The following is a 22,987-nucleotide window of genomic DNA, read 5'->3' as shown; positions in this document are numbered from 1 at the left end:
CTGAGGGGAGGGTTGAGGTATTCACCCTGAGGTACTGGGGGAGACTGGAGGCTACATGTTGAAATATCCATTCATTGGTCCCCAGTGAATGCATAACATGTCCTGTCTCTGGTAGACACAGGAGCTGAATATTCACTGATTTATGGCAACCCTGAATGGTTTCTTGGGTTTCCCAGTGTTACAGATGGATACGGGGGTAAGGCTGTCAGAGTGAAACAAGTCCAAATCCCATTGAGAATAGGGCATTAAGACCCAAAGGAATATGCTGTGTATATCTCTTCTGTCCCCAGGTATATTTTGGTGATAGATATCCTGCAGGGTGTATGGTTGCAGACCACTACAGGTGAGTTCAGACTGAGAGTATATGTGGTGAAGGCAGTTCTGAGGGGACATGCTAGGCACCTGCTGGTAGCTTTGCCTGTGCCTCAGTGGGTAACTACTACCAAACAATACAAATTGCTTTGAGGGCATAAAGAAATTGAAGAAACCCTCCAGGACCTGGAGAAGGTGGGCATTATAAAGCCCACACATAGTCCCTTCATTTCCCTGGTGTGGCCAGCAAAAAAACTGGATGGCTCCTGGTTTATGACCATGGATTACAGTGCACTGAATAAAGTCATACCCCCTCTGTGTGCTGCCATCCCCTCTATTGCAGACCTGATGGATACCCTCAGTAATGACTAGGAACATATCTTTATGTTTTGGATCTTGCTAATGCCTTCTTTTCCATTGACACAGAGCAGGAAAGTCAGGAAAAGTTTTCCTTCACATGGGAAGGATGGCAATGGACCTTCACTGTCCTTCCACAGGGATACCTCCACAGCCCCACCATCTGTCATGGACTTGTAGCCCAGGACTTGGCTACATGGGAGAAACTGCCATCAGTGCAGCTCTACCATTATATTGATGTCATGCTCACATCTGATTCTCTTTCAGATCTAGAAGGTGCAGCACCTAGACTGCTGCAACATCTACAGGAGAAAGGATGGGCTGTGAACAGCACCAAGATTCAGGGACCTGGTTTGTCTGTCAAATTCTTGGGGGTCATCTGGTTGGGTAAGACCGGGAAGACCAAAGTTATCCCAGAAGGAGTTATAGATAAAATCAAGGCCTTCCCTATCCCTACAACTGTGGCATTGTTACAGGAGTTTTGGGGTCTTTTAGGCTAATTTCATCCTGCACTTGGCACAAATTCTGAAGCCCTTATACTCTTTGTTACAAAAGGGCATCAGGTGAGACTGGGGCGACACCTGTGCATCTGCTTTTACAGCAAAATGGGTAGTCAAAGCCGTGCATGCCTTGAGTGTGATAGACCCATCAATGCCCTGTGAGCTGGATGTTCGTGTAACCTGTCAGTTATGGCTGGAGACTCTGGCAGCGGCTTGAATGAACTTGCAAAACTCTTGGATTCTGATCACAGCTCTGGAAAGGAGCAGAGGTACAGTACACCTTAACAGAGAAACAACTGTTTACTGTGTACCACACCTTGCTGGCTACACAGTCCATCACCAGAATGGCCCCAAATAAAGGTAATAATTACCTATCCCATTGCAAGGTGGGTATTAGACTGGACCCAAAAGCCATGAAGTTGAATGGCACAGATGCCTACACTGGCCAAGTGTGGTGTTTTACCTACATCAGGGTAGCATCCTTTCTACTAGCCCCTTTAGTGAAGAACTCCAATGCTTATTGGGACCAGTGACATATACCAGTGAAAGACAGGAAGAATTTACTTTAGAACCATTAGTAGCAGAGAGTCCTTCTTGGGATGGAGGATCTCCTATGCCTGAAGATGCATGGTACACAGACAGCTCCAGCTGTAGGCAATGCCCAAAGTGGAGGGCCATAGCTTTCCATCCTAAGACTGAGACAATATGGATGGAAGATGGTGAGGGGAAGAGCAGTCAATGGGCAGAGTTGCGGGCAGTGTCGCTTGTGATCAGCCAGGAGCCTTCCCCTATAGTTGTCTGCACTGACAGCTGGGCCATCTTTGGGGGCTTGACCCTGTGGCTACCAACCTGGTACCATGCCAACTGGCTGGTTGGTCACGGACCCCTTTGGGGGCAAGAATTGTGGCAAGAATTATGGGCCTGTGGTCAGACTAAAACAGTTACAGTATATCATGTGAGAGGTTACTTCCCACAGGCATCCCTAGGAAATGAAGCAGATGAATTGGCCCAGGTGCACTGGCTAGAAGGAAAGCCTGCCTCTGATATGGCCCAATGGTGTATCAGCATTTGTTGCACGTGGGGCAAAAGACAATGTGGGCTGTATCCTGTCAGTGGGGCTTGCCTTTGACGTTTGAAGAAGTCAGCAGAGCCTGGCAGGAGTGCACTGTATGCTCTAAAAGGGACTTACACTGTATTTCACAGCAACATGGGACAATAGCTAAGGGGCCGACACTCCTTGTCAGGTGGCAGATAGACTATATTGGGCCTCTGCCCATGTCAGAAGGGTACTAATATGCCATGACTTGTGTGGACACAGCTAATGGACTTTGGTTGCTTTTCGTACATGTTGTGAAGACCAGCAGATGACCAAAAGAGGCCTGGAGCACCTCTTTGCAGCCTATGGATGACCACAGGTAATTGAGAGTGATCACAGCACCCACTTTACTAGACATTTACTACAAGAATGGGTGCAACAGTTAGGAATCAAATGGAAATTTCGTGTATCATACAATCCTACTGTGGCAGGCATGATAGAGAGGCATAATGTGTTTGTTAAAATCTGGACTGAAATCATACACCAATAGTCTATAGGGATGGTCAGTCCACTGATGGACTGTGCTATGGTGTTTGAATGAGAATCCTCAAAAGGGAGCACTGAGCCCTGTAGACATGCTTATGCATATGGCTGCCTCCCCTATATAACTGGAAGTACAAACCAAGGAAGAATTGCTGAAGCTGAGGTTTGGCCACCAGAATATTTTGCTGCCAGCACCAACTGCACTGAACCCCGGAGACTCCATTGAGTGGATGTTGCCTTGGACATTTTGACACACGGACCAACAATGGCTGGCTCTCCTGGCACTTTGGGGACAAGGCCTGGAAGCTGGCCTCCTGTGTAGTCCTGGAGTAACAGCAGAGTGGCCCCCAAAGATCATAGTAGTATATCATAAGCAGCCAGAAGGTAGGAGCATCTTATCAGGGAGTTTTTTTTTTAAATCACTATGGCCAGTGCATGCACTTCCAGTAGCACTATATATGGACCCCTCAGTAAACCCCATGGGAAGAGGGGTAAAGGTATGGTGTACTAGACCCAGACAGGACTCCCTTCCTGCCACAGTCCTATTACAGGACCACTCTCTTGCATGCCTCCTACCTGATGGATGATGTCCGCCTGTGTTGGTGGTATTCAAACATGTGTCTTATTGCACTTAAGGTCTTTGTGGATTAGGCACACACCCTAGCAAAAAACCTGCTTCTTGCTGGGATGCATGAAGCTCCCTATTCATACCACTACTAAGTGTTAGTAATGAACTCATCTGAGTAGAACTGGTTTTGAATATAGCTGAAATAACCTCCTCAGGCTTAAGGATTATAATTTTTGTTACCTGTGTCAAAATTTTGTTGTATCTTTATTTTTGCTATTATCTCTATGTTGTTATCCTGTGTTGCTGTTGTGGAATCTGATTACAATGCTCCAGCTGTCTCACACAGGGACCAGTGTGGAAGAGTGAGGGCATGTATATTGTGAGGCGAGAATCCTGGAGGGGTGGAGTGTGGGGAAAATGGAAGTTCCTATGGCCAGGATCCTCACAGGAACCTAAACTACTTGATGATGTAACTGGCCTGCTGCTAGGCTAATGCTTCCACACCCATAGGCAATAAGCTATTACTGACTGAGTCACTATACAAAGAGCTCTGCCCAGTGCTCTGGGCAGAGGCAGAGATGAAGGAGGATTAGAGACCTGCAGACTGTTGGATGCAGATGTAATTCTAGTGTTTGACCTATCACTGGCAGAACAAACTGGGTAATAAATTATTTTCCCCAGGAATGTTCTATTGTCATTCCCTAGTCTCATTGAAACCACAGTCAATTTGCCAGGGGCTGAAACCCATTGCAAGACATTGGGTCTCTCTGGAATTCTTAACTCTTAAAAGTAGTCCACATACCATTACTTCTTTATAATTGGAAGTTTGGACCTTTTAACCACCTTCACACATTTTGCACCCCCCCTCCACTTTGAGCAGCTACCAATTTGTATCTGACTTTTTAAAAAAACAAAAGTTTTGGTTTTAGATTCCATATATGAATGAGATCATACAGTATTTGTCTTTCTCTGACTTCTTCACTTGGCATAATACCCTCAAGGTCCATCCTTGTTGTTGCAAATGGCAAGATTTCATTCTTTTTAATGGCTGAGTAATATTCCATTGTGTGTATATGCATGTGTGTATACACACACATATGCATACACAATGTGGCTGTCCAGTTTCCCCAACACCATTTATTGAAGAACTGTCCTTTACCAATTGTATATTCTTGGCTCATTTGTTGTAAATTAATTGTGTAGGTTTTTTCTGGGTTTTCCATTCTGCTCCATTGGTCTGTGTTTTTATGCCAATAACCGTACTATTTTGATTTTTTATTGCTTTATAATATAGTTTGAAAGTAGGCAGTGTGATGTTTCCAGCTTTTTTTTTTTCTCAAGATTGCTTTGGCTATACAGGGTCTTTTGTGGTTCCATACAAATTTTAGGTTAGTTCTACTCCTGTGAAAAAATGTCATTTGGTATTTTGATCAGGAATGCATTAAATCTGTAGAATGCTTTGGTTAGTATGGGGCATTTCAACAATATTAATTCTTCTGATTCATAAGCATAGGATATCTTTCCATTTGTCTTCAGTTTCTTTCACCAAAGTCTTAGTTTTCATTATAAAGATCTTTGACCTCATTAAATTTTTTCCTAAGTATTTTATTCTTCTTGGTATTATTGTGAATGGAATTTTCCTCATTAGTTCTTTCTCAGTTCATTGTTAGTGTACAGAAATGCAACTGGTTTTTTACATTGATTTTGTATCTGGCAACTTTACTGAATTTATTAGTTCTAACAGTATTTTGGTGAAATCTTCAGGGTTTTCTACATATAATGTCATCTGACAATGTGACAGTTTTATTTCTTCCTGATTTTGATGTCTTTTTTTCTTGGCTATTTGCTGTGATCTAGGACTTCCAGTACTATATTTAAATGTGCTGACAGTGGGTATCCTCTTTTTATCCATCTTTGAGGAAGAGCTTTCAGTTTTTCACCATTGGATATGATATAATCTGTAGGGCTGTATATATGGCATTTATTATGTTGAGGTACATTCCCTCTATATCTACTTTGTTGAGTTTTTATCATAAATGAGTTAAATTTTTTTTCAAATGCTTTTTCTGCATCTTTTGATATAATATGATTTTTATCCTTCATTTTGTTAATGTGGTGTATGTATCACACTGCATATACTGAACTGTCCTTGCATTCCAAGGACTTGGTCATGGTGGATAATCCTTTTAATGTGCCGAGTTCAGTTTGCTAGTATTTTGTTGAGAATTTTTTGCATCTATGTTCCTCAGGGATAGTGTTGCCTGTTATTTTTATTTCATGTAGCATCCTTGTCTGATTTTGGTATCAGGAAAATGCTGGCCTTACAAAATGAGTTTGGGAGTGCTCTTAAATTAGTTTTTGGGAGAGTTTGAAGTTTGGTATTAATTTTCCTTTAAATGTTTGGTATTTGGTAGAATTCACCAGTAAGGCCACCTGGTCCTGGGTTTTCTTTATTGTTAGATTTTTTATTACTGATTCAATCTCCTTACTAATAATTGGTCTACTCAGATTTTTTATTTCTTCCTGATTCAGTCTTGGTAGGTTGTATGTTTCTAACAGTTTTTCTAGGTTGTTCAATTTGTTCATAGTATCTTAAATCCTTTGTATTCCTGTGATATCAGTTAAGGTCTCCTTTTTCATTCATAATTTTGTTGATTTGCATCCTTTTTCCTGTGGTTAGTCTAGCTAAAGGTTTGTCAATTTTGTTTATCCTTTCAAAGTACCAACACTTAGTTTGAATTATCTTTTCTATTGTTTCTCTGCTATTTATTTCTGCTCTGCTCTTTGTTGTTTCCTCCCTTTTGCTAATTTTGAACTTAAATTGTTTTTTCCCTAGTTCCTTGAGGTATGTTAGGTTGGGCATTTTTGTTTTGTTTTTTCCTTCATGTATGTGTTTATAGGTTTATACCTTCCTCCTTGAACTGCTTTTGCTGCATCCCATAAGCTTTGGTATGTATTTTTCTATTTTGTGTGTCCTGACATTTTTTTCTCTTTTGGTTTCTGCTTTGATCCACTGGTTGCTCAGGAGTGTGTTGGAACAAATATTTTTCAACTATATTCCAACAGTTATTTCACAGAACTTTTGTGAAGGTGAAATAAGTGAAAGAATTTAGAAAATGCTTAGTGGAAGCTGCTTTTATAATCGTATCATTATATCCATCAAAAGTTAAACTATCCTTAAGACAGCTTACTGTTAGACATTTCAGAAGATACTAGGGAATGGTTAGTAGTGAGGCACAGAGACAGAACATTATTTTCCTGCAGACCATGTCTTAGACATCCTGTGTTCCCACTCTCTAGAGCAATGCTTAATACATATTGAACTCTCAATAACTAAGAGTCAAATGAGTAAATGACTGATAAGTCCTCAGAGATGGACTAACTTTAACATTTGGGTACTTACTTGGGAGCCCACTTTTTCTGACAAAGCCTAAGGACTCTAGTGGACATTTGTTTGCTTGGCTACTTGGTTTTGCAACCTAATGGCCTTCATGAACCATGGTTGTAAAAGTCTTTGTCTCTCTGGGATTGGGGAATTGACTCTTTTCCCCCAGGACATTTTTGTGTTCAAACATCATTTGGTGTTCAAAGGCAGCCCTGTCTTTTTTTTTTAAAGGTATCATTGATATACTCTTATGAAGGTTTCACATGAAAAACAATGTGGTTACTACATTCACCCATATTATCAAGTCCCCTGCACATACCCTACTGAAGTCACTGTCCATCAGTATAGTAAGATGCCAGAGTTCCTACTTGTCTTCTCTGTGCTACACTGTCTTCCCCATGATCCCCCTCACACCATGTGCACCAATCATAATGCCCCTCAATCCCTTCTCCTTCCCTCCCCACCCACCCTCTCCCACTCCTCCCCTTTGGTAACCACTAGTCTCGGAGTCTGTGAGCCTGCTGCTGTTTTCTTCCTTCAGTTTTGCTTCGTTGTTCTACTCCACAAATGAGAGAAGTCATTTGGTACTTGTCTTTCTCCGCCTGGCTTATTTCACTGAGCATAATACCCTCTAGCTCCATCCATGTTGTTGCAAATGGTAGGATTTGTTCTCTTCTTATCTTTGATCCACTGGTTGCTCAGGAGTGTGTTGGAACAAATATCTTTCAACTATGTTCCAACAGTTATTTCACAGAACTTTTGTGAAGGTGAAATAAGTGAAAGAATTTAGCTCTGACCTGTGCTCTGCATCTTTAAGTAAGCTGGTAGGATGTTCAAGGATTACTCTTCTGGGGTCCCTCTATTTCCTTGGGCAAAGTAGGGACCAATTTGCAATCTGTCTCTCTTCATTCCCCTTCTTCATTATGGGAATAATCTATGTATTAGTAATACTTCCTTGAATTGCTGTCATTGGATTCACTTTTTCCCCAGAAAATTATGAGTTTATCAGTGCTACACCAAGAGTAAGGATCACAACAATGTTCTCAGGGCTGACCCACATCAAGGGAAAACAGATTCTAAATCTCTTCAGAAAAAAAGGATTTTTATTATATAATTGCAAAGCAATAGTCATAAAACAGAAAAGTCACAAGCAGTTTTGGTATGTAATTATCTTTGTTGATATCCTAAACTTTCAATTTTATAAAACAATTATCAAACCTGCCTTAGAACCACCCTGCAGAGTAGCTTTTGCAGCTTGCCACACTGTAGAAAATTCAGATGAGAAAAAGGAAGATTCAAGAGCTCTTTCATCGCAGAAGGGGACAATGCTTTCTTTTAGAATTATTATGGCCAGAACAGAAAGCAGATGAGATACTTTCACATCAGGTAGAACTACTTTCTCATTACTCCTTTTGTGTACTGTGTATATTTAATGTGTAATTATGACTGACACTAAACACAGGAAAGAAAAATGAACATTCAGTACAAATCTGACTTTTTAGTGCCTCAATACTATTGCTCCAGAATTTTAGCATGCAAATATTAAAAATTGCTGATTTTCAAATTTCCTTTTTTTTTCATTTAAAAAAGTTGCTCTACCCCTATGTTTATCGCAGCAGTATTTACAATAGCCAAGATATGGAAGCAACCTAAGTGTCCATCAGTAGATGAATGGATAAAGAAGAGGTGGTACATATACACAATGGAATACTATTCAGCCATAAGAAACAAATCCTACCATTTGCAACAACATGGATGGAGCTAGAGGGTATTATGCTCAGTGAAATAAGCCAGGCAGAGAAAGACAAATAACAAATGATTTCCTTTATTTGTGGAGTATAACAACAAAGCAAAACTGAAGGAACCAAACAGCAGCAGACTCACAGAACCCAAGAAGGGACTAACAGTTACCAAAGGGAAAGGGACTGGGGAGGATGGGTGGGAAGGGAGGGATAAGGGGAATGAGGGGCATTACGATTAGCACACATAATGTAGCAGGGAGGGCATGGGGAAGGCAGTATAGCACAAAGAAGACAAGTAGTGACTCTATAGCATCTTACTACTCTGATGGACAGTGACTGTAATGGGTTGTGGGGGGGACTTAATAATGGGGGGAATTTAGGAAGCACAATGTTGCTCATGTAATTGTACATTAATGATACCAAAATAAAAAAATAAAGTCCAAACTCCATAAATGGGTTAAAAAAAAGATAACTGTCTCTCTGGACAAGGCACAGAACAGAAACAGAAAGTCAAGCCTTCTAATGCTAGATCTCAGAGAAGGTGGCAGCACCTGGCACCCTGGGAACAGAGGGCTCAGGGAGCCCTCCCCCTGCTGGGGCTCCTGACTCAGCAACATTCATGAACTCTGCACCTGTACCCAAATATGAGAGGAGCACTGAGAACCTGGGACCACGAGGCTGAAGAGCAAGGAGATACTACTGTAAAACATTAGACAGGGACAGAGTGATAAAATACATGAAAAAAAATGTAGTGGCAAATGCAACAGCCATGAATTCAGTCAGATAACCCCAAAAAGTATGTGAAGGAATAGAAGGTATTTATCTCATAAAGAACTGGAGGACAACAGTCCTAGGTGACAAGGGTAGGTGGCCTGCAACTGTATGGTGAGAACTTCATTCAGGGACAAAGAGCATCTGGGCTGTCCCAGGAGAGGCTTCATCAGCACTCCTCTAGGTTCCTTGCCCACATAGGGCTTCTCCTCACTGATGAGGATGGGGACGGGGCACCTGCCCCTTTCTGGTGCCTTGTAGTGGCTCTTGCCTCTGGGCCTGTTCTCTGTTACTGCTATGAGTTTGCTCACACCAGAGGCCAGATGGTTTCTGGCTGCATCTGGCTCTCAGCCCGGAGCTCAGCCCATGAGTGAGTGCACTCCCCAGGGTAGATCCCAAGCGGGCAGAGGGTATGCAGAGATCAGACCGTTCCATCTGATGGGATGTAAGCATACCCTACCCTGGACACACAACATGAGATTGAGACCAGCCCTTTGCAGGATGAATCCTCAGATAGTTTGTAATTTCTGTGACAAGCTGGTCCTCTTTGCAAGAGCAGAGGCTGTGTTCAGGAAGCCAATACTAAAGACAAGCATGGCAGGAGCTGGAAGGCATCATGAAAAGGTATGTAAAAATCTGAAGGTGAGGAGACATGCCAAGCAGGAATCCAGAGGGAAGGGGACAACCTGAGATGTCCCAAGACCAAAGCCAGCCTGAGGGATCCGGGGTGGCCATGTGGGGGGGCTGGAGGACGGGTGGAGGGCACATGGTCTCTGTGCCATGTGAGGGGCCAGAGTGTTGGGCAAATGACCTGTTAAATATACACCATCTATATTGGGGGTAGCTATTATAGATGGAATTTGAATTTTCCAGTTCATTGCTAATATATAAAAATCTACTTTTTTCCCATTTAAATCCAACTGTCTCATGAGACTTAAAAACAGCTTTATCATCACTGACATAATTATATACATATATTTAAGGTGTACTTGATGTTCACACTTAATATAACAATTATGTTTTAAATTCTGTAAGATTGTAAACTTTAGCTATTTTATACAATATAAAATGTAGTGCCATATAAATATAATTTTATACAGAAAAAAATTACATAATTTTGTACACATACAATATCAATCAAGAGAAAATATAGAATTCAAGACTGAAAACCTAAACTGTTAAAAAAAAAAAGGTGGGGTTCCAATAGGATGCAGTGTCTGGTTTGCATAAGAGACGATACATGGTGCAGCCTCAGAGCCAGAACACAGGGCTAAGGGCTAAGGGCTCAAGGGAGGAAGTGGAGTGGCTCCTTTTATCATTGCACCTATGGTTTCAGCAGCTCTGAGCTGCTCTTGGGCACTAAGTGGGTATGTACCACCTGGTGGTACTTTGGTTTCAGGGTACTGGAAGGTAAGAATGCCACTTGGTCCCTCATGCCACTGAGGTGGGAGGCAGATGGGTAGCTGCCGGAGGGGGAAGGATGGCTGTCTGGAACCTAGGGGTTTCTGAGGCACCACTTAGCCTCCACACCTAGGAGGAATTAATGAATTACAGCTGCCAAGAAAAGGACTGATGAGGATTCAGATCCTTTAGGAATGCAGACCTCAAGTCATCTGTCAGGTAGAAAACCCCACCAGGGTGAGGTTCTGGTGAGGGTGAGGGAAGTGCGAAATGGGTAGAGGCAGAAGTTATAAATATCCCCACAGCAATATGCCCAGCCCCAATGACAGAGAAACTGCACACATCTCTCCTTCCTTTTGATGGTCAATGCCTATTTCTATAGAGTAAGCATTTTCTTTTCTTTCCTCCTCACTTTTTAACATGAGGATGAATTAACCTCCAATTTTGTTGGAGGCTAATTTTACCTTTTTGTAAGAGAATTTTCAGATGGGACTATGGTTGACTTGGGGGGAGTAAGCAGCACAGTCCAGTGAGAGCTGATTGCTGAGATTTTGTGTCTGCTAATTCTGTGTGGAGGGTGGGTGCATCTTTCCTAAAGGCAGCTGCATCTCATTGGAATGGAGCTGGTGGCAGGTACAGAAGCTTGCAGTATGTAGCAAGTGTTTTGATGGTGCCAGTGATTCAGTTACTGTCTCAATTCTGACCCGCCCTTTACTTAATTAGCACACTGTTCCGGCTCTGTTAGCTCTGCCCATAAAGGACGCCGGAGGGAAAATATGAACTCAAGAGGAGGAGGGCTGCCTGCCTCCCCACTGTCTTCTCCCTTCTCACAGCAGCTGAATGCTGGACATCATGACCTGGCCCTGGCTGCCACCCAACAGCCCTCATGTCCATGCCTGGAAACACCACAACCTGGCAGACCCTCTTAAGAAGTCTGAAACCCAGCCATATGGGGACCCTTCCCTAGTACTCTGTTTAATAATTAAACTTGTTTTCTTTGTTCCCTTAGCCTGAGACACTACAGTTGTTACCCTGTGAAACCTCAGAACAGCCCAAACTGTGGCCCCAGATCAGTAATAGCAGCCTCTCCTCGGAAAATGTTAGAAACGCAGATTCTTAAGCACCAGCTGGCCCAAAGTCAGCACCCTGATGGGGTGACTGGGAGCCTGTCTGACAAACCCTCCATCTGGCCCTGACAAGTGCTGACTTTAGAGAACCACTGCCCCTGCCTCGGGTGTTCTCAGTTCCCTCTTGCAGTTGCCTAGGCAACAGTATAGTCAGCAATTCTTCACATTAAATTCTGCTTAAATAACTGGTGTGGGACATACTAGTTTAGTATAAGTGCTCAAAGAAATATCAAGACCAATTCTCTTAAACCCTTACATAAAATGGAACAGGCAGGAACACTTCCCAACTCATCTATGAGGACAGCATTACTAAAACCAGACAGAGACACTACTAAAAAAGACCAATATTCCTTATAGATATAGATGTAAAAAAACTTAAAAATTAGTGTACTGGTTTCAGTAGCATAATAAAGGGGTTACGCATGACCAAGAGGAATTTATCATAGTAGCGCAAGGGTGGGCCAATGTCAGAAAGTCAATCAATGTGATATATATTAACAGAATGAAGGAAAAAACCACAAAATCATATCCACTAATAAAGAAAAGGCATTTGACAGAACCCAATACCCTTTGATACAACAGAACACTCAACGAACTAGTAAGAGGGGAACTTCCCACAACATGATAAAGGCAATTCATGAGAAATCTGCAACTAACCTAATTCTCTGTGGTGAAAAGCTGAAAGCTTCCCCCTAAGATCAGGAACAAGACTAGGATGTCTGCTTTTGCCACTGCTTCTCAACACCGTACTGGAAGTCCTAACCAGAAATTTAGGCAAGAAGAAAACACTCCAACAGATTCACCAAAAAACCCGCCAACAAGTGTATTTCTATACACTAGCAATGAACAATCTGAAAATGTAATTAAATGTGAAGACATCCCATGTTCATGGTAGGAAGGCTTAATATTAAGACTGCCAATGCTATTTGAAGGATCTACAGGTTCAATGCAACCCCTAACAGAACACCAACTACCTTTTTATACACCCAGAAACAGAAAAGCTGATTTAAATGCAATTTAGTTTCATTGACTGGAATTGCAAGGGGCACTGAAAAGCCAAAACTATCTTTAAAAAGAACAAAATTGGAAGACTCACACTTACTGATTTCAAAACTTACTACTGTAAAGCTACAGTAATCAAAACTGCATAGGTTACTGGCATAAAGACAGATCTATAGACTTCTGGAATAAAATGAGAAGTCCACAAGTACATCAGTGTTCACTGGTTTTCAACAGGGGTGCCATGACCAATCAATGGGAAAAGAATCTCTTCAACAAGTGGTGCTGAGATTACTAGATATTCACATGTAAAACAATGACACGAACTCCTACTTCACACTATATACAAAAATTAATTCAAGATAGGTCAAAGACCTAAATATAAAAGCTAAAATTATAAACTCTAAGAAGAAAACATGGGTAAATCTTCAAGACCTTGGTTTTGGTAACAGATTCTTACATATGACACCAAATGCACAAATGACAGAAGAAAAAACTGATGAATTTGACTTATCAGAATTAAAGCTTTTGTGCATCAAAGGACACTAGCAAGAAAGTGAAAAGACAACCCTCAAGAAGGGAGAAAATATAGGCAAATCATATACCTAGTATCCAGGATATATAAAGAACTCTTACAACTCAAGAACATCCCAATTCAAAAATGGGCCAAAGACTTGAATGAACATTTCTCCAAATAAAATATTCAAATATCAAGCAAGCTCATGACAAGATGCTCATTAGGGAAATACAAACCACAGCCACAGTGAGAGGCCACTTTACACCTGCTACACTATTAACAACAAAATAGAAGATTAAGTGTTGAAAAGGATATGGTAAAGCTGAAGAACTCCTAACACTACTGACAGGAATGTCAAATGTGCAGCTGTGAAAAACAACTTGCCAGTTCCTCAAAGGTTAAGACACAGAGTCACCACATAACCTAGCAATTCCATTCCCAGGACTAAAAACATGCTCACATGAAAACCTGGAAAAGAAGGTCTACAGCAGCACTGATTATGAAAGGCTTAAAGTGGAAACAACCCATATGTCCACTGACATTTGGCTGATAAATTTATCAATTGATAAATGAAAAAATGTGGTACACACATATAATGGAATATTTTTCAACATTAAATAAAAGTTGACACATGCTACTCTATGTGGATGAACCTTGAAAAACACACCAGGTGCAAGAAGCCAGACACGAAAGGTTATTGTATGATTCTATTTACATTAAATGTCCCAAACGGTAAATCCATGGAGATAGGAAGTAGCTTACTGGTTGCCAAGGGAATAGGGACGGGGGAACTGCTAACGGATATGGGGTTTCTTTTTTGGGATGATGGAAATATTATGGAACTAGGTAGTGCCGGGAGCTGTATAACCTAGTGAATAAGCTAAAAAATCACTGAATTGAACACTTTGGAATGGCTAAAATTGTGAATTTATAGCAATTTAAAAAAGGAATAAATGACATTTGTTATACTGGGTAAAGAAACTGCAATTTTGGTAGGCAATGGTAGAGAACAAAGACCCCATGAGAGCAGTTAAAAAAAATTGTGGCAAAATACTCATAAAATCGACCATTCTGACCATTTTTAGTAGTGCACTGGCATTAAGTACATTGACATTGTGGTGGAACGATCTTCACCATCACCTCCAGAACTCGTCTCATCTTGCAACACTGAAACCCTACCCATTAAACAGTGACTTCCCTCTTACCCAAGTTCTGGCAACCACTATTCTACTTTCTGTCCCTATGAATCTGGCTCAATGCCTCATGTAAGTGGAATCACACAGTATGTTTTTTGTACTGGCTTACTTTGCATGTCTTCAAGGTTCATCTATGTTGTGACAAGTATCAAAATACCCTTTACCTCTAAGGCTGAAGAAATTCCATCATACACATTTACCATATTTTATCTATCAAATGAAGAACATTGGGTTGCTTCTACCTTTTGGCTGTTGAGTAATGATAATACACACGGGTGTGCAAGTGTCTGTGTTCCCCTTTTTTTTCTGTGTCCCTCTTTTTAAAAAAATAAGTTACCTGTTTTCGAAAGATTTTGAAGGAAGTTGTTAAAAATGAATTTTGAAAATACATATATCTTTTGCATTAGCTTATGGATTAACCACTTAATTTATCTGAAAGCCACCCAAAATAGAACCCAAAGATAAACCATACTATTTAAAGAGATACAAGACATAAAAGTATCCAGTGCAAATTTATTGTGCATTAGGAAGCTTAACTTAAAAACCAACAGCATAGTAAAAAGATATGTTATCTCTGTTCATAGCAGAACAGGTTTCAAAATATATGTATTTTAAATGTATTCAGTCAGTACACAATCCTTTATAAAAGTTGTATATATATATTTTCTGTCAACACCATTACATTTATAAATACAAGATTTACACAGCACCCCATCAAAAAAAATTTAAAACTCCTTACAAATATCTACATGTATTTCATGCCTATAAAACTTTCAGAGGAGTGCTCTTTTAAAGGTGGGCCCTAATTAGTGGTCCATTTACTGGTGCAGCAAAATACATATAAATCTGTAAATTTTCTTTGTTCATAAAACATCCTGAAAAATTAGCAAGACACTTACTGTGAAAACAGGCTTTCTATACCATATTTCAGAATTTTATGTGCATGTTCCCATGGGATTCAAGTCAGATAAACAGATGGAAATAAAGATGAACTGAGAACAAATGCATAGTACAGGGCAGTTAAGGCAGGAGTGTGTTGAATGGAGACTGAGGAGCAGGATGTGGGGTGCGGGAGGGGCTGATGGAGATAATGCATCTGGGAGTCTGAGCTGGATACAGTCACTAACTCATTTTCATTTAGGAATGTTTACATTGTTGAAAACTTTCCTAGAAGCACCCTCCAATTTTTATGTTGCTTGGTGTGTGGTTTTCTTCTGTAAAATCATCTTGGATCTGACCAAGACACTAGGCCTAGGAATCTGAGTTGCTAGTTCTTCATTATTTAAATTTTTAAGAAAATTTTCCTTCATCTGGTAGAGGTTATCACTGATCAGTATCATTAATGTTCACAGGATATGCTGGACTTCATTCTAACCCTGAATAGGAAAAGAAAGAGGATGATTAGGTTTCTGTTCTGCCTTTGAACAAAGGCAGGAGATCCCTGACACTGAGTGACTCTGGGGGGGGGCACTTGTCAACACTGTTTTGTGGGCTGAGCAGGCAGTTCAGAGAAACAGGAGGGAGAAAAATGAGGGATTCTTCACCTCAAATCTTCCCAGAGATGGCAGTTCCATTACAGTCCTGCACCTTCTATGGAAAGGACCTAGGAAGTCTGTGTAGCTCCTGGTCTGGAGTTATTAAAGGAAAGTCCTCTTTCCACCAGACACCACTTTTTGGATTTGATGTTCCAAGTTTGGATTCCAGATAACTCTGTGAGTTGCATATCATTTGCAGGAAATTACTTCAAACCTTAACCTGTTCTAATGTGCAAACAGAAAGGAAAAGAATGGAAGAAAAAGAGGAGGAGGGATTGAGGGTTTCCTCTCACACCGGGCTCAGAAGGGTGCCACCAGCATCTCCCCTCAGCACCACAAAGTCTCCACGGGGAGTGCCCTCACACCCAGGCAGTGTCTGCAGAACCCCCTTGCTGCCTGGTCACAGCTCAGTGCACTGATTCCCGGGCTCCTCAAAGGAAGAGAGCTCCCAGGCGCTGCTGTCTTGTAGCAGTGGTGCAATGTCCTCACGGCCACTGCCCCGTGCCGAGGTGTTGGTCCAGTTGCTGCTGGCGCAGTTATGTTTTTGAATTCCACTGCCTTTACTGTATTCAGGAATGAACACAGCGACCAGAAAAGACACGAGAACTATACATGCCCCAAATAAAAATGGTGGGCCTGGGATGACAGCTCCCTGATGGGTGTGGGACATAAATGAAGATGAAGAATTTGGTTAGTCTTTTCAAACCAAAATTAGTCCTGGATGACCCGAAAAATACACTGCCGGAAAATGAATTATTTTCTCAAAAGCAAATGTTTCAGTGTCAAGGCAAATTCTAAATGAGCCCTGTGTTTGAAATATGATGGGGGCTAACTAATCACTGCTTTTTGCACCACTTCTCAATGGCTTAACCCAACCTGTGAGCAAGTTACTTCTCTCTTATCCCATTCTGTGGCCTCAGATTATACAGTCTCTACATGAGCATGGATTCCAGTTTTGAACTGAAATCTATACTAAATATCCCTTAGAAGGAGGGAGAGAAGACATACAAAATAAGTAGTAGGAAAAGCACTCTGGCTCAATTTCTAGTTAGTTTTAGGTCATTTCACATTTTATTTGGGCTTTAACAGAGGACGGCATTCTGATCAGAGTAACTGTGTAGATAAAAACAGACTCTGAACAAAATTAAGACAAATCTTTTACAGAAATGACCTCTCCCCAGTCCCAGGAAGCAATGAACATGGAACTCACTACTGCTGCCCAGTACAACAGTAACACCATACAGATTAACACTGTCCAAGCTTAAGGTCATGAAATTTCGTTATAATCAGACTTGACTGCTGTTATAAAACTAGGCTTATCAGCAAATTACCTGCAGGGAAGCACTGTTAGAATTCAGTTCTGGTCCTAACTCAGTCAGTTCCACGTGGAACATGTAGAAGATGAAGCCGTAGAGCGCTGGCCCCAGGCCATTGCACAGTCCCCTTATTCCAGTTATGATCCCCTGTGCAACTCCTAAACCAGAACAGAGACGAGGTGGTCTTGTCAGAAAAGCATCTTCAGAAAGGACAAAGCAGCCCTCTGACAAACTATGATGCAACTGAGCAGGGCTAAACTGTCCAGCATGCTGTCACTCACTGCACTAACGCTTTTCTGGTTTTAAAGTCGTCCTCCTTCTTTGCCCTCAAATCTGTAAGGAGAGGAAATGACTGATGTTTCTGAAATCCCTTAGGGGCTGAGCCCTCTCACCAGTAGAAATAGCTAGGTCTTACTATAAATGGAGAATAATGGAAAAATGTTAGTATTCTCCATTTTCCTGTGGATCGAGATTTTCTTCCTCTACTCATTTAATGGTGCTTTTCCAATGAAAGTTTGCCCTTTACCTCTTGCAGCCCTGCCTGTATGCGTCCTCCTGGCATATGTGGGCAGACTCCATTCCTCATTCCAGGCACATCTCATGCACTGAAAAACCCCAGAAGAGCCAATTTCTAGATATCCCTAGTTTCTAACAAGGCAGATAAGAATTAGCTTTTACCATATGAAATGTATATTCTCCTAAGTCAAAAATGGTTAATTACAATTCAACCTAATACAATGTGTTCTAATAATTTTGTATGCTGACATTTAGAAACATCTACATTAATACATATAAGCATGAAAAGAGCCAAAGAAAATTCATGCCCTGAGAGATAGGACAGTGTGTGAGTGCCCTCCACGGATAGCCTGTGCCCTCACTTCAGACACAACGCCTCCCAGGACACTCAGCCAACTGAGTTACCATAGCCAGGGTGACACAGAGAATATGTGGTCTTCAAACACTATTTAACAATGGATATGAATTAGATGGCTAATTAGATGTTGAAAAATAGGTGCAATCAATAAACGATCTTTTCCGATCTGACTTAAAAAAAGCCTTTCTAAAGGTCTTTAAGGCATTTAAGATTTTCCTTCTAAAACTCACTATTTTCTGAGTCCCATAAGGGGAGCTGTAAGAGCCGAAGAAGGGAAGGACTGATCCTGGCAGTGGGAACTGCTGGGAGGAGGCCGGGGCGTGGGGTGAAGAGGCTGGAGTGCCACTCCCCGAAGGGTGTGCCTAAGCTTAAGTTGGTCTCTCCCTCTGCATCTGACTGTCAATAAATACACATATTTATGTTTCCTTTACCTGCTTGAAAAATCATGTCCTGAATTAAGCTAATGGACTCTGATTACAAATTCAAGATATTTTAATGATTATAGTGATTAAGAATCCATTTTTTTGCCAGTTGATCACCACTTAACAGACATGTTAAAATATGATTTTATGTCTACTAAATTCTGATAACACACAAAAGGAGTCAAAACTGAACATAGAAAGTGGATAGCTCTAATTCTTCGTATTCTGAACTGCTTAGTCCAGATTTTTAACATATGACACCAAAGCAGGAAGGAAATAGGACTTTTCCCAGTTACCAAAGTCAACAGGTATGACCATGCTCTGCTGGCCTGTGAGGCACTCAGTCTCTCATGCTGACGGCTGGCCTGTCTCAGCTGAGGAAGGAAAGCACAAGGGGGCAGGCCTCACCTTGCTGATCTGACTCTGTGTTCCGAGAGGCGAGGGCGCTGACTGCTGGGAACGTGATGCTGGACAAGGCGGCCACGGTCCCCGCCGCCCACATCATCCTGCAATGACAGGACAGGCTGCGGTCAGTGGCAGGTTGGCCATGAGGAGCCTGCTGTTCAGGGTACAACCAGAGACAAGAGCACAAAACACTTTCTGCTTGTGTTAAGCTATACTTATTTTTTCCTCTTCAAAATTGGATTTTTTTTTAACCTGGAAAGTTACCATCACAGTTAATAATACTTCATGGGCAGGGGGATGTTGCTTCTTTGTCATATTTTCCTCTTAAAATCCATTCGTCTTCCTGATTTCCCTGTTCCCACCTGTAGATGCAGCTCAGTGAAGTTCAAAGGATTTCTTGTTCCCATGAACACCACACTTGCCCACCGACTTTCCACTTTTCCCTTGGTACTTCTCACCCTGACACTGGCAGGGCTGCAGTTTCCTACCCTAATCAAAGTGCTGCACACCAGTAAGAAAGACAGAGGCCTCCAGTTCAGGGGGACACCCTGTACACTCCTTTTTTCAGTGAAAGGGGCTTACGTGTGTGTCAGTAATAAGCGAGGAGGTGAGCAAAGTGTGGCGCCAGCTGGGCTTAACACCTGCCTGGCCAGACTTCCTTGGGGGTGGATGACAGGCTCATCCTCACTGGGAGGGAAAACCACCAGGCTGACAGAATCTTAAAATTCAGTGCAATTGAACTTGCTACTGAACACACTGAAATCTTCAAGAACAAGAGCAATCAACCAGGGACCAGTAAAGTGTTTCTAGTTTCTCTGAGTTACACTGTCCAGTTATGCATGCAAACTGACAATCAACTCCAGCATTAAGATGGAGACATGAATGCTGGGTTTGGTAACCAGGCAGAGAGCACCTGCCACATACAACACACGCAGGATTTTTTAAAATTAAGGTATCATTGATACACAATCTTATGAAGGTTTCACATGAGCAACATTGTGGTTACTACATTCACCCATATTATCAAGTCACCCCTACATACCCCATTGCAGTCGCTGTCCATCAGCATAGTAAGATGCTACAGAGTCACTACTTACCTTTTCTGTTCTATAGGTCCTTCCTCATGCCGCCCCCATCTATATGATGTGTGCTAATCATAATACCCTTTAATCCCTTACTTCCCAACCACCCTCCCCAACCCCTTTCCCTTTGGTAACCGCTAGTTCATTCTTGGGATCTGTGAGTCTGCTGCTTATTTCTGTTCCTTCAGTTTCTGCTTTGTTGTTATACTCCACAGATGAGTGAAATCATTTGGTACTTGTCTTTCTCTCCCTGGCTTATTTCACTGAGCATAATATCCTCTAGCTCCATCCACGTTGTTGCAAATGGTAGAATTTGTTTTCCTCTTATGGCTGAATAACATTCCATTATGTATATGTACCACATCTTCTTTATCCCCATCCATTCATCTACTGATGGACACTTAGGTTGCTTCCAAGTCTTACCTACTGTAAATAGTGCTGTGATAAACACAGAGGTGCATATGTCTTTTTGAATCTGGGCTCTTGTACTCTTAGGGTAAATTCCAAGCAGTGGGATTCCTGGGTCAAATGGTATTTCTATTTTGAGTTTTTTGAGGAACCTCCATATTGCTTTCCACAATGGTTGAACTAATTTACATTCCCACCAGCAGTGTAGGAGGGTTCCCCTTTCTCCCATCCTCACAAGCATTTGTTGTCCCAGTCCTTTGGATGTTGGCCATCCTTACTGGTGTGAAATGATATCTCATTGTGGTTTTAATTTGCATTTCCCTAATAATTAGCAATGTGGAGCACCTTTTCATGTGCCTCTTGGCCATCTGAATTTCTTCTCTGGAGTAGTGTCTGTTCAGATCCTCGGCTCATTTTTTAATTGGGTTATTTGTTTTTTTGGGTGTTGAGGTGTGTGAGTTCTTAACGTATTTTGGATGTTCACCCCTTGTCGGTATGTCATTTATGAATATATTCTCCCACACTGTAGAATGCCTTTTTGTTCTACTGATGGTGTCCTTTGCTGTACAGAAGCTTTTAAATTTGATGTGGTCCCATGTGTTCATTTTTGCCTTTGTTTCCCTTGCCCACAGAGTTGTGTTCAGGAAAAAGTTGTTCATGTTTATATTCAAGAGATTTTTGCCTATATTTTCTTCTAAGCGTTTTATGGTTTCATGACTTACATTTAGGTCTTTGATCCATTTTGAGTTTACTTTTGTGTATAGAGTTATACAATAATCCCGTTTCATTCTCCTACATGTAGCTGTCCAGTTTTGCCAACACAAGCTGCTGAAGAGACTGTCATTTCCCCATTGTATATCCATAGCTCCTTTATTGAAAATTAATTGACCATACATGTGTGGGTTTCTATCTGGACTCTCTATTCTGTTCCATTGGTCTATGGGTCTGTTCTTGTGCCACTACCAAATTGTCTTGATTACTGTGGCTTTGTAGTAGAGGTTGAAGTTGGGGAGCATAATACTTCAGCTTTATTCTTCCTGTTCAGAATTGCTTTGGCTATTCGGGGTCTTTGGTGGTTCCATATGAATATTAGAACTATCTGTTCTAGTTTGTTGAAGAATGTTGTTGGTATTTTGATAGGGATTGCATTGAACCTGTAGATTGCTTTAATCAGGATGGCCATTTTGACAATATTAATTCTTCCTATCCATGAGCATGGGATGTGTTTCCATTTGTCAGTATTTTCTTTAATTTCTCTCATGAGTGTCTTGTAGTTTTCAGAGTATAGGTCTTTTACGTCCTTGATTAGGTTTGTTCTGAGGTATTTTATTCTTTTTAATGCAATTGTGAATGGAATTATTTTTCTGATTTATCTTTCTGCTAGGTCAATGTTAGTGTATAGGAATGCAACAGATTTCTATGTACTAATTTTGTATCCTACAACCTTGCTGAATTCAATTATTAGTTCTAGTACTCTTGGAATGGATTCTTCAGGGTTTTTTACTACCACATCATGTCATCTCAGATTCTTTTCCTTTCTTCTTCCACAGGGCTTCTTCTGACCTGCCTTCCTGTTTCTGGAATCCACTATGCTAGAGTACCAGCTGACAGAGGGTTCACATGATTTTGGAAAAGATTTTAGTATACATCTAACTTAAATGCTTCATGTTATAAAGGTTATATCACTACTTAGCTGATTAGGGCTATGAACTCTGCCATAAGTGATCATTTTCCTTGTCTTTTGTTTTTGACTCTATGCCATGTCCTTAAAAACTGACAAAAGTATTTAAGTAAAATAAAACTTTTTTGGGGGGTTGAAGAAGGGGGCTCACATGTTCAATTAAGTAGTAATTCACTGAGAGTCTGCTGAGGTGAAGGCAATCTTTACAAATAATCCTAAATTGCTTAGCTCTACCCTTCCCCAAATTAAGTCTGAGTATTTTTGGAATATACACAGCAAACCAGTAAGACAACCTGTGATATAATGAGTTGCAAGAAATACATATTTGTTCATTCATATGATCAAATATATACTTCCCAGGTGTATCTAGTTTTCATCCAGTTTCTGAAGTCACTGTGGAGTCTTAAGGAGAAATGGGTGTCTTGTCACGTTAATGAGAGACTTTGGACCCCCCACCCGAAGGCGGGGGCTTGAGGTTGACTCAATCAATGGCTAATGATTTAGTCCTTTATGACAATGCAATGAAGCCCTCACAAAAACCCCTGAGAAGAACTTATCTCACTCTTGAATTCTGCTTCACTGCTGGAGAAAGATTTCATGCTTGGGGAACCCCAGAATGCTTCCACGTGCCACCTAGCCAGGCCCCAAGCTCCACGAGGATAGAATAGAAGCTCCTTTATTCGGGACCTTGCCCAGTGTCTCTCTTTGTCTGGCTGTTAGCTTGTATCCTTTATTAAACTGGTAAATATAAGTGTTTTCCTCAGTTCTGTGAGCCACTCTAGCAAATTAATCCAACCCAAATGGGGAGGT

The 22,987-nt window shown here is 41.2% G+C and overlaps 1 protein-coding gene across 3 annotated transcripts in view; it reads right to left on the bottom strand.

Annotated features, from left to right (window-relative positions):
- Positions 1-14,947: 14,947 nt before the first annotated feature.
- Positions 14,948-22,987, bottom strand: part of MFSD14B (major facilitator superfamily domain containing 14B) — a 105,479-nt gene continuing 97,439 nt past the window's right edge. For all 3 annotated transcript variants that reach the window (XM_036928920.2, XM_036928919.2, XM_036928921.2), the window contains 3 exons: positions 19,010-19,107; positions 17,321-17,463; positions 14,948-16,641 (listed from right to left, as the gene is read on the bottom strand). In XM_036928920.2, the coding sequence (XP_036784815.2) occupies positions 16,390-16,641; positions 17,321-17,463; positions 19,010-19,107 (493 nt within the window). In that variant the 3' untranslated portion in view covers positions 14,948-16,389. The remainder of the gene's footprint in view (positions 16,642-17,320; positions 17,464-19,009; positions 19,108-22,987) is intronic.

This window comes from Manis pentadactyla, chromosome 3, assembly GCF_030020395.1.
Source record: "Manis pentadactyla isolate mManPen7 chromosome 3, mManPen7.hap1, whole genome shotgun sequence".
Lineage (NCBI taxonomy): Eukaryota > Metazoa > Chordata > Mammalia > Pholidota > Manidae > Manis > Manis pentadactyla.
The sequence above is the reverse complement of the archived record's forward strand: the minus strand, read 5'-3'. Positions and strand labels throughout refer to the sequence as shown.